The 15,071-nt window shown below is 47.4% G+C and overlaps 1 protein-coding gene across 1 annotated transcript in view; it reads left to right on the plus strand.

The window, feature by feature from the left end:
• The first annotated feature begins 412 nt into the window (after window positions 1–412).
• Window positions 413–15,071, plus strand: part of dnah9 (dynein, axonemal, heavy chain 9) — a 125,355-nt gene continuing 110,696 nt past the window's right edge. The window contains exons 1-2 of the mRNA XM_038790289.1: window positions 413–727; window positions 1,117–1,260. Of these exons, the coding sequence (XP_038646217.1) occupies window positions 491–727; window positions 1,117–1,260 (381 nt within the window). The 5' untranslated portion in view covers window positions 413–490. The remainder of the gene's footprint in view (window positions 728–1,116; window positions 1,261–15,071) is intronic.

The raw sequence follows: 15,071 nt of genomic DNA on the forward strand, positions 1-15,071 counted from the left end.
GCACGCAGTGGGGTGGGGGGGCACACAGTGGGGTGGGGGGCACGCAGTGGGGTGGGGTGGGGACACAGTGGGGTGGAGGGGGCACACAGTGGGGTGGGGTGGGGGGGCACGCAGTGGGGTGGGGTGGGGACGCAGTGGGGGGGGCATGCAGTGGGGTGGGGGGGCACACGGTGGGGTGGGGGGCACGCGGTGGGGGGGCACGCGGTGGGGTGGGGGGGCACGCAGGGGTGGGCAAGCGGCGGGAGGGAGCGCACGCGGGACGGGTCGTTGGGAGGGGAGACCCCGCGCACGCGGGGCGTGGGGAGGGGAGACCCCGCCCACTTAACGACCTATTGAGTCCTTCCAGCGTTTTCTCTCATTAGTTTAAGTGCGACGGGAATTAGGGAATAGTTGCTAGCATTTAAATTATGGAGAGTCGACTCAACAAAAACTGCTAATTTAAAGTTTTCACTTATCTGTGTTTGTCTCCCCTTTTATCAAGGCCGATGCAATGTCTGAAGAGAGAGTTGGCACGAATGCTCCCACACCCGGTGCTCGTGCTGAAGACGAGCGAATAGATTTTATAAAGGAGCAGGTGTTTAAATCGTTAAAAGTCAAATCTGAAAGGTGGAGTAAATTCATCGCACTGGATGAGAACAAAAAACTGCTGCTGGACTTTCTTGATAAAAGACAGCCTGGAAAGCTGCTATTTACTGGAGCGGGAGGAGCTTTGCATGTGGACCAACAGGTACAGGGTGGGGAACTGGATTAAACATGTACCGCACGTGTATAAATGTTTAAATTGTGGGACATAGGACATTTTAAATGTTAGTTTGACGTGTCAACTTTTAACCCGTTTTTTTTCCCCGTTTAAAGAAAAATCAGGAAGGAGAAATTGATTTTTATTGATTCAGCACCCAAACGAAAATAAGGACTTTTTATTAGACGAAACCCAAGCTGAAAAACTTATGTTAAAGGCCCTAGTTATGAAGGCGACTTATCAATCGTTATGTGCTGTACAATAAATTGAATTCAAAAATAAGCTTGACCTTTTTACGTGGTGATCTTAAAATGTGTGAAATGTAGAATAAACTTTTTTTTAATGACTAATGTAATCATTTCCCGATTTTTCTGTAGGTGTCCGTCCCACCAAAAAGCAAAATGCTTTATATTTTCAAAAACTGCCATGGAAGATTGTCAAGTAATGACCAAAATAATGAACTGATGCTTGGAGAGATCTTACAGCACCCAGTGGAACACCTCACAGTTTTAATCAATGAGGTAAAGCAACCCATAAACACATAGCAGATTGGGATAGTCTATTATTTTTTAAGAAACAATTGTAAAGTTTCCATTGGTGAATAGGAGCTCTCAATCAGACTGATTTCCTTCAGTCACATTTTTGCCCATCCATTTGATAATCGTGGCTGGCACAACCTGAACAATCTACATGCAGTGATGAACAGATAAAGACCTTCTTGGTAATCCAGTCTGTGAACACAAAATGTAAACACCCATTCCCCATCTGAAACCATATGATCTTCTGGGAGAGGTAAAAACCAGATTAAAATACATTCCAATCTGAGGGGAAAAAAATTGGAGAAATTCTTCTCCAATCCATCCAGGTCATCAAAACCAACTCTACCTTTGTAACTAGTGATGACTACCCCAACCAGAAATAAATCTAGCTCACACTTGGAACAGTATAGCGAGTCCGCATCCACTGCATGAAATAACAGCCTGTTCCATGAGTTCACTATTTCCTGACCTTTAACCTTAATTTGGCCTTGCGCCGCTTCAAATTATGGCTCCTGACCCCCAAAAACTATTTAATTGGAACAAAATGTCAAGCCTTGTCTCTTCACCATCTTATAAACTTTAATCTGATCACCCCCATCTCTACGATTCTTTAAAGTGTAAACTCCCATCTATTTCAGCCTAGATTGGGAATTAGCCTAATGACCCTCTGCATCTTTTCCAAAGGCTTAATGTCACCCAAAACTGGAAATAATATTCCAGGTGAGGCCTGATCAAGGTCATGTACAAAGACAGAATAGCATGACTTGTCTTAACATAATTGTCATAAGAATGCACCCCACTACCTTATTTTCTCTAGCTATCAGTTCACAGTGTTGCTCATGTACCTTTAGTAATGTATATTTTAGAATGCTAGATCTCTCCTCCAACCTTTAATACCTGAAGGAATGTTGAACATTAGCCTAGCTAACAGGTTTAACACTGCACTTCTCCAAGTTAAACTTTGTTTGCCAGACATGACCCCAATCTCTCAACACTTAAAATCTGCCGGAAGCAGATGTACAATGTGTACACCCCGAAGACTTAAGCAGAGATCAGTGTTTTCTGCAAACTTGTTGATACTACCTACAACACCTACCTCCAAATCAATGGTTGTAGTTTTTTTTTAATGTAAGCTTACACAGCCTTACTTTCCAATTCTAATGATCCCAAAGGACTTTCAGAAGGCGTTTGATAAAGTCCCGCAGCTGGTAGAAAACTGGTTGGCAGAGAAGAAACAAAGAGTAGGGATTAATGGGTCCTTTTCAAATTGGCAGGCAGTAACTAGTGCGTTACCAGTGGGATTGGTGCTGGGACCCCATCTATTCAAAATATATATTAATGATTTAGATGAGGCAACAAAATGTAACATCTCAAAGTTTGCAGATGATACCAAGTTAGGTGGGAGGGTGAATTGTTATGATTATCATAGAATTTACAGTGCAGAAGGAGGCCATTCGGCCCATCGAGTCTGCACCGGCTCCTGGAAAGAGCACCCTACCCAAGGTCAACACCTCCACCCTATCCGCATAACCTCGTAACCCCACCCAACAGGGCAATTTTGGACACTAAGGGCAATTTACCATGGCCAATCCACCTAACCTGCACATAGACTGTGAGAGGAAACCGGAGCACCCGGAGGAAACCCACGCACACATGGGGAGGATGTGCAGACTCCGCACAGACAGTGACCCAAGCCGGAATCGAACCTGGGACCCTGGAGCTGTGAAGCAATTGTGCTATCCACAATGCTACCGTGCATGCATGAGGATGCACAGATCCTACAACATGATCTGGACAGGTTGGGAGAGTGGGCAAATCAATGGCAGATGGATAAGTGTGAGGTTATTCACTTTGGAAGCAAAAACAGGAAGGCAGATTTCTACCTGAATGGTTGTAAATTGGGAGAGAGGAGTGTGTGCAGTTGGACCTGGGTGTCCTTGTGCCCCAGCCACCTGAAGGTAAGCATGCAGGTGCAGCAGGCGGTAAATAAGGCTAATGGTATGTTGGCCTTCATTGCGAGAGGTTTCGAGTATAGAAGCAAGGATGTGTTGCTGCAATTGTACAGGGTCTTGGTGAGGCCACACCTGGAGTATTGTGTCGGTCTCCTTCTCTGAGGAAGGACGTTAGGACGTTCTTGCTCTCGAGGGAATGCAGTGAAGGTTTACCAGACTGATTTCAGGGATGGCGGAACTGTCTTATGAGGAGAGATTGACTAGGTTGGGATTGTTCTCCCTGGAGTTCAGAAGAATGAGCGGGGATCTCATAGAGACTTATAAAATTTTAATGGGACTAGACAGGGTAGATGCAGGGAAGATGTTACCAATGACGGGTGAGTCCAGAACCAGGGGTCACAGTCTGAGGATTCAGGATAAACCATTTCGGCCTGTGGAATTCATTACTACAGGAAGTAGTTGATGCTAAAACATTGAATATATTCAAGAGCCGGCTAGATATAGCACTTGGGGAGAATGGGATCAAAGGCTATGGGGAGGAAGCAGGATTAGGCTATTGAGTTGGATGATCAGCCATTATCGTGATGAATAGAGGAGCAGGCTCGAAGGGCCAAATGGCCTCCTCCTGCTCCTATCTTCTATGTGTCTATGTCTACCTGATTTGCTTTTTTAAAGTTTTCAAAATGTATCCCATCAGGGAGCAGCAAGCATAACTCCATGGATTTTTGTCATGTGCTTTCATGAAGCTCTGCAATGTGAGTGAATGGTTACTTATATTGCTGATCTAAATAGTCTTGGTGTTGTAACCCTTTGTGGGGTGTAATTGGAGTATATGATGTGTGCCTTTAAACTGTTATGTACTGTTTAAATATAATGTGGTCTCCACGTGAAATAAACTTGACACTTTGTCAATGTTTTACCATTTTGTAATACCACTGAATAAGATGCTGAATAATTCACATATTGGGTGAAAGTAGTGATAATGTCAGCTTCAATACCAAAATTAACTGATACCAGCTTATATATGAGAACTTTTACAAGGCATTCTTAAAACATATAAAGGTTGAAATGTTGAACAAGCCGAGCTACTTCAATGTAATTCATTTGTCAAAAGGATCAGATATAAGATTGCACTGCAAAGCAATTTAATATGACTCATCAAGTAACAAGTGAATAATTTATGTTGTCCCTAACAACAGGCTTCTTTTAACTGTTGCAAATCTTACACCGAGTGCTTGCAGGACGATACATCAGAATTTTCTTTTCTAATTCCATATCTTGTGCTCATCTTTTTAAAGTACATATTACTAATAGCAAATGCAGAAATTTCAGGTGAGATAGATTAAAGAACATGACATCAAGGATAGTAATATCAATTACTTCTGTTATACTTTACTCCTCTATATTCCTTTATTAACTAAAGGTGTAACTGGAGAAATGGTGTAGCAGTTCAGTTTCATGGGGTACTGTGATCACCTTTGAATCAGATGGTCTGGACAAAACTGGCAAGATTTACTAAAGGGCTGGGCCAATGTCATTGCTGGAAGAATAACTATAATTTTGGAGGGATTGTTTGAACTATTATGAAAAAGAGATGGGGGAACAGTGAAGCAGCTGAAAATGAAACGGGATGGTCAAAGGGGTGTAGGAGAGATAATAAAAAAAAAAAGGAAAGTAACTATTTAAAAAAAAAACAACATCTTTGAGATGTAGATAGCTGTGGTAAGATGTATTTATTGCCCATCCCCAGTTGACTAGAGGTGAAGTAAGCATTACTCTTAAACTGCTATTGCCCTGATGCTGTTGGGAAGTGAATTCCAGGATTTGGACCAGGTAGTAATGAAGGAACAGCGATAAATATCCAAGCCAGGTTGGTGTGTCACTTCGAGCTGGTTGTCGGTGGTGGAAGTTATACAAGTGGAAAGTGCTGCACAAGCAAGCTTAATAAATTGCTACAGTGCATCTTGTAGATAATACATTTGGCAACCACAGTAGGTTAAATCATAAAATTCACAGTGCAGAAGGAGGCCATTCAGCCCATCGAGTCCGCATCGGCTCTTGGAAAGAGCACCCTACCCAAGCCCACACCTCCACCCTATCCCCATAACCCAGTAATCCCACCCAAGGTTAAATCATAGAATTCACAGTGCAGAAGGAGGCCATTCGGCCCATCGGGTCTGCACTGGCTCTTGGAAAGAGCACCCTACCCAAGCCCACCCAACACCAAGGGCAATTTTGGACACTAAGGGAAATTTAGCATGGCCAATCCACCTAACCTGCACATCTTTGGACTGTGGGAGGAAACCAGAGCACCCGGAGGAAACCCACGCACACACGGTGAGAAGGTGCAGACTCCGCACAGACAGCAACCCAAGCCAGGAATCAAACCTGGGATCCTGGAGCTGTGAAGCAATTGTGCTAACCACTATGCTACCGTGCTGGTTAAGGTGGATATTGAGCTAAGAGGCGCTGTTCAAATGAACTGCTGTGATAATTTTCAACTTCTTGAATGTTGCAGTGACTCCAGATGAACAGTGAGTTCCATCACAATCCACACCCAGTCTTCATTGTGTCCCGGTACTGGAGGGAGTGAATGTTTAAGTTGGTGGATGGGGTGCTAATCAAACGGGCTGCTTTGTTCTGGATGGTGTCGAGCTTCTTAAGTATTGTTGGAGCCACACTCCAGGAAAGTGGAGAGTGGCAACCTGCTGGAGCCTGGCATGGAACATATCTGCACCCCACTAATGGGATACAGATGAAGATCTGACAAATCATGCCTGATTCTCTGCGGCGACAGCAGGAAAATGCACCAGTGAGAAACATGCTGGGACAATATGGTGTGTAGATGCTAGGACACACCTGAACAACGTGTGAGGCTGTCTCTGGAATTCAGGATGGAAGCCTGGTTCCTGGGGAAATTAGGTGGACAAACCTAACTCATTTACTTGTATTTTTAAAAATATTTTTACGAACGCACTTGTATAAACATTAAACACAAACCATCACAAGAGAAAGAACATACAGAAATCTTCATAATAAATAAATATCTGCCTTCCTCATTAACCCCCTGCTGATACCTCAATTTTCCTTGAAAAAGTTGAACAGCTTCCATCTCCGGGCAAACCCATCAACTGACCCTCTCAAGATTAACTTAATTTTCTCCAACCTAAGGAACTCCGCCAGGTCGCTCACCCACACCCCCGGCTTTGGTGGCCCCGAATCCCTTCACTCCAGCAAAATTCATCTCCAGGCTACCAGGGAGGCGAAGGCCAAAACGTCAGCCTCTCTCGCTCCCGGGTCTTCCGACACACTAAATATCGCCACTTCTGGACTTGGGGCAACCTTCACCTTCAGCACCTTGGACATTATGTCAGCGGACCCCTGCCAGAATCCTTCAGTTTTGGACATGCCCAAAATATGGTCATGGTTCGTGGGCTTCCCTGTGCACTGCCCACACCTGTCCTCCAACCCCTCAAAGAACATACTCATCCTGGCTACCGTCATATGCACCCTATGAACCACCTTAAACTGGATAAGGCCTTGTGGACAATGAAGATGCACTCACCCTCCTCCCAGTCTTCATTCCCCGTCCTCCCTTCTCCTCCCATTTCCTCTTGAATTCTTCTATCGGGGTTCCCTCAATTAACTCCTTGTAAATCTCGGACACCTTCATCTTTCCCTCCCCCAAATCTCGGACACCTTCACCTTTCCCTCCCCCACTCCTCCTTCGACACCACCTTATCCTGTAATCCCGGGGCAGCAGATCGAGAAAAGACGGCACCTGCTTCCTCATATAGTACTGTACCTGTAAATATCGGAACCCGTTCCCACTGAGCAGCTCATATTCCTCCTGTTATGGGCCAGGGTTTAGAGAACCCCAAAGTGTATCATGGAGTTCACCTAACACACAATTTTTACTAGATTGTGGTATGGGGAGCACACGGCCCACTCTACAGGTGTGGTACAGCAGAAATGGAAAAGTATTTTTTAAAGCAAACCAATGTTTATTCTATGAACTCAAGTTAACTTTTTAAAAACATACAGTGAACATCTTAGCAACCAGTAATGCAAATACAACCCCCAAAGAATACAACACTAAGTAATCCTTACTTTCCTTCACATCCATAAGACTTTTAAAAAAAAAACCTTTTAAAAGAAGCACATCAGGTTTAAATTCATTACTGAGAACAAGTTATCACTGAATTCACCAAATGATCAAGAGATAGTCTTTACATGGCAGAGGGAACAAAATTAGACCTGTGGTGTCCCGAGTAGGTATTCAAGGAGCCCAGCGGTGCAGTCCACGGTGAAGATATCGAATCAGCTGAGGAGGCATTTTGGGGTGGAAGGGATGTCGGTGCTTACGCGCTGTGCGAGAAACATGGGTTTGAGCCGGGGGGATGCATAGTGTATACAGGGGGTGGAGGGAAGTGGGGCTGGTCAAGGTGAGGGATTTGTATTTGGAGGAAGGGTTCACTAGTCTGGAGGAGCTAAGGGAGAGGGTAGAGCTGCCATGGGGTAATGAGTTCAGGTATCTACAGGTTAGGGACTTTACACGAAAGGTCTGGAAGGGGTTCCCTAGATTGCCGGGATGCACCCTGCTGGGGCGACGGCTGCTTCCGGATGTGGAAAGGGAGAGAAGAATTGTGGATACATAAGAGTGGCTGGGGGAGCAGGGAGGCGAGCGGGTGGTGAAGATCAAGGAGAAATGGGAAGCGGAGTTGGGAATGGAGATCAATTGGGGAGTATGGAGTGAGGCGCTGTGAAGGGTAAACGGGACCTTCTCTTGAGCAAGGATGAGCCTGATACAGTTTAAGGTGGTGCACAGGGTGCATATGACTCGGGCAAAAATGAGTGGCTTCTTTCAGAGGGTAGCAGATGAGTGGGAGAGGTGTGGGCGGGAGCCTGCGAATCATGCGCACATATTTTGGGGTTGTAAAAAATTGGGAAGATTCTGGGTGGGAGTGTTCGCGGTCTTAGCCAGGATAGTGTAGGAGGGAGTGGACCCGGACCCTTTGGTGGCGATATTTGGGGTTTCAGAAAAGCCGAAGCTCATGGAGAGGAGGATGGCCGATGTCATGGCCTTTGCCTCTCTGATTACACGGCGACGAATTTTGCTGGAGTGGCGGTTGGCATCGCCACCGGGGTTAGCGGCATGGTTGGGTGATCTGTGCGTCTTCCTGCGGTTGGAGAAGATAAAGTATGAGTTAAGGGGCTCAGCAGGGGAGTTCAAGAAAAGGTGGGGGATGTTTGGGACCGTGTTTGAGGAGCTGTTTGTCGCAGGATGGGGAAGGGGGGGGAAAGGAGGAAAATCTGTACAAACTGTATAGTTCATTGTTGGGAAGAATGTTTTCTGGGATGTTTATTTGCTGTAACATACTTTGATACAAGTTTGAATAAAATGTGTTTTAAAAAAATAAATAAAATTACACCTTCTGTGGCCGACTGCAGCTCCAACACTGAAACAAGACCACAAAAACTAAGTCACACCCAAGCTTTTTTCAAAGTGAAACTAAAAAGCAGAACCAGAGCTCAGCTCCACCCACACTCTGACATCACTGCAGTAACTTTAGCAGACTACCATTTCTTAAAGTGTATTCTCATGACACTCTTCTAAAACCTCTAAACTCAAAGCTACCCCCCCCCCCCCCCCCCCCCCCCCCCCAACAAACGGGTCCCCAAACCATTTGATCCCTGCCTGTTGCCACCCCGAAACCCTGCATCCAACCCCCCCTGGTGCAAATCTATAATTACCACAAATAGGTCCCCACACCGAGGCACCTTCCGACCCCAAATGCTGCTGCCACTGTCCCCACACACGAAGCCAGTGATTACTTTGTTGGCCCGTTTAAAAAAGGACTGCGGAATAAAGATGGGGAGACACTGAAATACAAACAAAAATCTCTTGAGGACTGTCATCTTCACCATCTGCACCCTCGCAGCCAGTGACAACGGAAGCGCATCCCATCTCCGAAAATCATCCTTCGTTTGGTCTACTAGTCCGGCCAGATTTAATTTATGCAGCCGGTCCCATTCCCGCGCCACTTGAATGCCTAGGTACCTAAAGCTTCCCCCTACTAATCTAAACGGCAGTTTCAGGTGTGCTGAACAAAATTAAAGATAATGATGGAGAAGACTGGGTGAATAGGCTAAGGAAAGAAAAGAGAAAATTCTTCCGCTGACCTGGTGAACTACGGCCATCTAGAACTTAACGCAGACTGTGAAGTTAGAGATGGATGGTTTGAGGGCTTCCCACCAGCTTCATGTCTCTGGTCACGTGGATGAAAATTGGCATGTTTTTCTCCCTGTGGAGTTTGAACATTCTCCCTGTTCAAACCCTCACAATCCAAGATGTGCAAGGTAGGTTGATTGGCCACACTAAGTTTCCCCTAAATTGGAAAAAAATAAGTTAAGTACTCTACTCTAAATTTGAAAAAAAAAAAGAAATTGGGTGTTTCCAAGCAGCACTTTAGACTCTATGTTGCAGTCCTTGGCCTGCAGGCACAGCCTGACGAGAGGTGTATTGTGTTGTTGCTCACAGTAGCAGGTCCTCAAGCAATAGAAATATGCAACACCTTCACGTTTGACAGCGAAGAGAACAGCAAGAGCTTCAAAGTAATAAAGTAGTTTGATCGACATTGCTCTCCGAAGAAAAACAAAATGTTTTAATATTTTGTATGCATACCCAGAAAAGCCAGCGAATCTTTTGATAGCTTTGTAATCGACTTGCGGTTGAAGGCGCAGTCGTCAATTCTAATACTTTGAAGTCGCCCATGATCCGCAACCAGATAGTGTTCGGGATACTGAATAAAGTACGTGAGAGGGTATTCAGGAAAGAAGACCTGAAAACGCGATCAAGGTATGCCATGCAAGTGAGCTAGCTGCACAGCAGGTCAGTGCACTCAACTTGGAACATTTTAGCGCCAATCCGGAAGAAGGCAGTGCCATCAGCACAGTGACACAGTTGAATAAAAAATGTGGTCTCTGTGCAGGCGGCCATTTTAAGTGACCGACCGGGTCCGCCATCCTGGGCCACGACAATGTCCAGTATGTTCCAAGTGTGACTGTACAAATCATTTTCTGAAACAATGTTTTTCACATCCAACAGTGGACCAAACAGGATCAGTCAACGCAGTTGATGAGATGTCCCTTGAAGAACAGTTTTTCATTGATCTGATTTTGACCAAGGACACGATGAGTCCGAATATGAAAAGTGAAGAAGTCTTACTGACCAGTTGTGACAGTAGTCCAGGTGATGTTGACAGCATCGAAGACAGATGGACAATTCCAGTGATGCTAAATGCCACATTGATAAAATGCAAGCTCGACACGAGAGCGAGGGCCAACCTCCTCCGTTTGTCCGATTGTGAACGGGCTGCACGTTAAACCGAAAGTTGTCAAATCAACCGAGACTACTGAAAGACTACAAGGGAATGAGATTGCCAACCCAAAAGATGTGCAGAGTAGGTGGATCGGCCACACTAAAATGTCCTTTAATAGGAAAAAATAAATAATTGGGTACTCTAAAATTATAAAAAAAGGGAATGAAAACGGGCTTCTGCACTGTAAATTCTATGATTCATCCAAAAGTATGCCGATACTGGACGTTTCACCAGGTGATGGGTATACAGCTCAGCGTACGGGCGTAACCATGGATCAACTGAAACGCCTCGATCCAGCTAAGGCTCCAAAATCAGTTGTTATTGTGGCATAAGAGCCATAGGTCAGCCTTCAGAGCAGACGATCCAAAAGAGGTTACCATGACAAAAGCACCACAAGCAACTAGTCCCATGGCGGAGCCCAGCAGCAAGAAGGATGGCACTAAAGTCAAAAAGAAAAGAGAGCGCAGTCATGAGAAGGAAGGGAAGAAAAGGGGAGTTGACATTGCAGTGGGCTGACCGGGTAGCACCCGCGCCACTGAAGAAGAAGGCATCGACAGTGTGGCCGACAGGCAAGAAAGCACATAAAGAAAGAAAAGGAAGGGGGGGGTGCCACCCACGCTAGCTAACTGAAGTCGGCTAGTGGACGGAGGTGAGGTGAGAGGAGGCTGTGGACATTCGAGCCTGGTTAGCAGGTTTCGATGGACCTACGAGGCGAGCATGGGGGGGGGGGGGGGAGGGGGGTAGGGATCGATATTGGAAGACATTTTCTCGAGAGGAAGTGCATGGGGGATTCTGGGTGGGGGGGGAAAGGGGTTCGATGATGTTAGTAATGAATAGGGGTGGGTCATGGGGCAGGGCCCGGTGGCATGATGGTGGTGGATAAGAAGGGGGGTGGTGAGAGACTCCCATTAGGATAGTCACGTGGAACGTGAGGGGGTTAGGAGGTCCAGTCAAGAGGTCAAGGGTGCTTGCACATCTTAGTTCGAAAGCCGATGTAGCAATGCTGCAGGAGACTCACACGAGGGTAAAGGACCAGGTGAGACTTAAAAAGGGCTGGGTTAGTCAGGTGTTGCACTCTGGATTTGACGGAAGGGCTCGAAGGGTAGCGGTGGTGGTCAGTAAAAGAGTACGCTTCCAGATGGAGAATGTGGTTGCAGATCTCCGGGGGGGGGGGGGGGGGGGGGGGGACTGGAACTTGGTGCAGGAGCCAAGGTTGGACAGGTCACATTTCAGGTGAGGGACAGGGCAGGGAGGTTGGTGGTGGCTCCGGATCTGATTAACAAGGTCTTTGAGGAATTCTACGAGAGGTTGTACAGGTCCGAACCACCTGGGAGAGACCGGGAAATGCAGGTATTTCTAGATGGGCTGGAGTACCCGAGGTTAGGGGAGGGGGATAGGGCTACATTAGAAGCTCACTGGACCCATCGGGGGGGGGGGGGGGCAAAAGCGTTGGCTGGGCTAATGGTGGAAATGGAAGGGTTGGACCCTTGGAGGTTTCTGCACCCGGGGGAGCGGGAGTGCTCGTTTTTCTCGGCAGTCCATAAGGTATACTCTCGGATCGACCTTTTTCGTGGTGGGGAAGGTTTTGCTGGCTGGGGTTAAGGGGTTGGAGTATTCGGCAATTGCAGTATCAGAGCTTGCTCCGCATTGGGTGGGTATGGTACTGGAGAAGTGGGGTGGAAATTAGACGTGGGACTGTTGGGGGATCAAGGGTTCTGTGACAAAATTGAAAAAGTAATTGAGGAATTTGTAGGTTTCAACTGCATGGGGGAGGTGTTGAGGGCAGTTGTCTGGGAGGCTCTAAAGGCGGTGGTGAGGGGTGAGGTGATCTCGTTTAAGGCCAGGGTGGACAAAGAGAGGTTGGAACGGCAGATAGAACAATAGATGAGATGCTGGAGGTAGATGCAGAAAATGGGGACCCAGCGAAGTTGGAAAAGAGGAAGGAACTACATGCGAGTTTTGACCGACTATCTACCAGGAAAGCGGTGCGCCAACTGAGGCGAGCAAGGGGTGAAGTTTACGAGCATGGGGAGAAGGTGGGGCGTATGTTAGCGGGTCAGCTTCGGAGGGTGGCGACGGCAAGAGAAATTGTTCAGGTGAGGGACAGGGCAGGGAGGTTGGTGGTGGCTCCGGATCTGATTAACTAGGTTTTTGAGGAATTCTACGAGAGGTTGTACAGGTCAGAGCCACCAGGTAGAGACTGGGAAATGCAGGTATTTCTAGATTGGCTGGAGTACCCGAGGTTAGGGGAGGGGGACAGGGCTACTTTGGAAGGAGCGATAGTGGAGCAGGAGCAGGAGATTAAAAGATGCGATTGGGAGGATGCAGTCGGAAAAGGTGGCAGGGCCGGATGGGTTTCTGGTGATATATTATGAAAAAAATTCAAGGATAAGCTGTCACCCATGATGGTGGGGATGTTTCAGGAGGCGATAGGGAAGGGGGTGTTACCACAAATTTTGGGGCAGGCATCGATTTCCCTGTTGCTTAAAACAGATAAGGATCCGATGGAGAGTGAGTTGTATTGGCCCATACCACTTTTAAACATGGACACAAAAGTATTGGCGAAGGTACTGGCAGGTAGGCTGGAGGAGTGCTTACCGAAGGTGATAGGTGAAGATCAGACGGGGTTCGTGAGAGGGAGGCAGCTCTTTTCAAACGTTAGAATGGTATTGAACGACGTTATGGCACCGCGGAGGAGAAGGAAACAGAGGTGGTTGTGGCATTGGACAGCGCAAAGGTGTTTGACCGGGTAGAATGGGGGTACTTGATGGCAGTTCTGGAGCGATTTAGGATTGGTAAAGCTACCATACAGGGAGCCAAGGGCGAGTGTCCACGCAAATCACATCAGCTCAAGATACTTTTCTCTGCACTCCTCCACCGTGGGGACCCCCCCCCCCCCCACACACACTCGCGATTGAGCCATTGGTCATCAAGTTAAGAAGTTCGGGGGTAAGGAAGGGGATAGTGCGCGGCGGGGGGTAGGGGGCTGGGGGAGATAAGAGCACAGGGTGTCCTTGTATGCCGATGACTTGTTATATGTGTCGGAACCGAGTATGTCAATAGGGGGCACATTGGAGCTGCTTCGGGTGTTTGGGTCTTTCTCTGGGTACAAATTAAATCTAGACAAAATTGAGTATTTTGTGGTATCTCGGCCAGGAGTGGGGGGGCCTGGAATTCCGTAGGGCAGGGACTCCCTTTAGATACCTGGGGGTGCAGGTTGTCCGGGAGTGGGGGGGGGGGGGGTTAAGTACAACATTTCTCGTTTGGTGGGGAGAGTGAAAGCTGATCTGGCAAGGTGGGATGGTCTCCCTCTGTCATTGTCGGGTACAGGTGGTTAAAATTAACGTGTTGCCGCGATTTCTGTTTATTTTCCAATGCCTGCCGATTTTCCTGCCAAAGTCATTTTTCAGGGAGACGGAAGGAATGATTACCTTATTCATATGGGGAGGGAAGGTGGCCAGAGTTAGAAAGGTGCTGCTACAGAGGGGAAGGCAGGCAGGGGGTTTGGGTCTTCCGAACCTGATGTATTACTACTGGGCGGCGAATGTGGAGAAGGTGCGGAGCTGGGTCAGAGGGGTTGATTCCCAGTGGGTCAGAATGGAGGAGGGTTTGTGCAGGGGGTTGGGATTGAAGGCTCTAGCAACAGCGCCCCTTCCGATGGCCTCGGGGTAATACTCTGAGTCCGGTAATAATAGCTTCATTGAGAATTTGGAAGCAGTTTCGCCAAAACTTCGGGTTGAGGGCAGGGTCAAGGGAAATGCCAATTCGGGGGAACCACGGATTTGAGCCAGGGAAGTGGGATGGAAATTTTCGGAAATGGGAGGAGAAGGGGATTAAGGCACTAAAAGATTTGTTTTTTGGGGGTCGGTTTTCAGAATTGAAGGAGCTGGAAGCGAAGTATGGGCTGGAGCAGGGAGAAATGTTTAGATAGATGCAGGTTCGGGATTTTGCCAGGAAGGAGATATAGAGCTTCCCGGAGGGACCGACCTCCACATTGCTGGAGGAGGTGCTGACGACGAGGGGACTGGAGAAGGGGATAGTGTCAGCGGTGTACGGAGCTATTTTGGAAGAGGATAAGGCACCACTGGAAGGAATCGAAGCAAAGTGGGAGGAAGAGCTGGGAGAGGTTATAGAGGAGGAGGTCTGGTGTGAGGTGCTCCGGAGAGTAAATGCCTCCACCTCATGTGCGAGGTTGGGGCTGATACGGCTGAACGTGGTATATAGAGCGGACGTCATGAGGGCGAGCCGATTCTTTGTAGGAGTAGAAGATATGTGTGAGCGTTGCGGGGGGGGGGGGGGGGGGGGAACTCGCGTTCATATGTTTTGGTCCTGTCCAAAGCTTGGAGTACTGGAAGGAGGTTTTTAGGGTGATTTTCAAGGTGGTGCGTGTGAAACTGGACCCGGGTCCCCGGGAGGCCATATTCGGCATGTCGGACCAGCCAGGGTTGGAAACGGGTGC

This window comes from Scyliorhinus canicula, chromosome 2 (assembly GCF_902713615.1).
Source record: "Scyliorhinus canicula chromosome 2, sScyCan1.1, whole genome shotgun sequence".
Classification (NCBI taxonomy): Eukaryota; Metazoa; Chordata; class Chondrichthyes; order Carcharhiniformes; family Scyliorhinidae; genus Scyliorhinus; species Scyliorhinus canicula.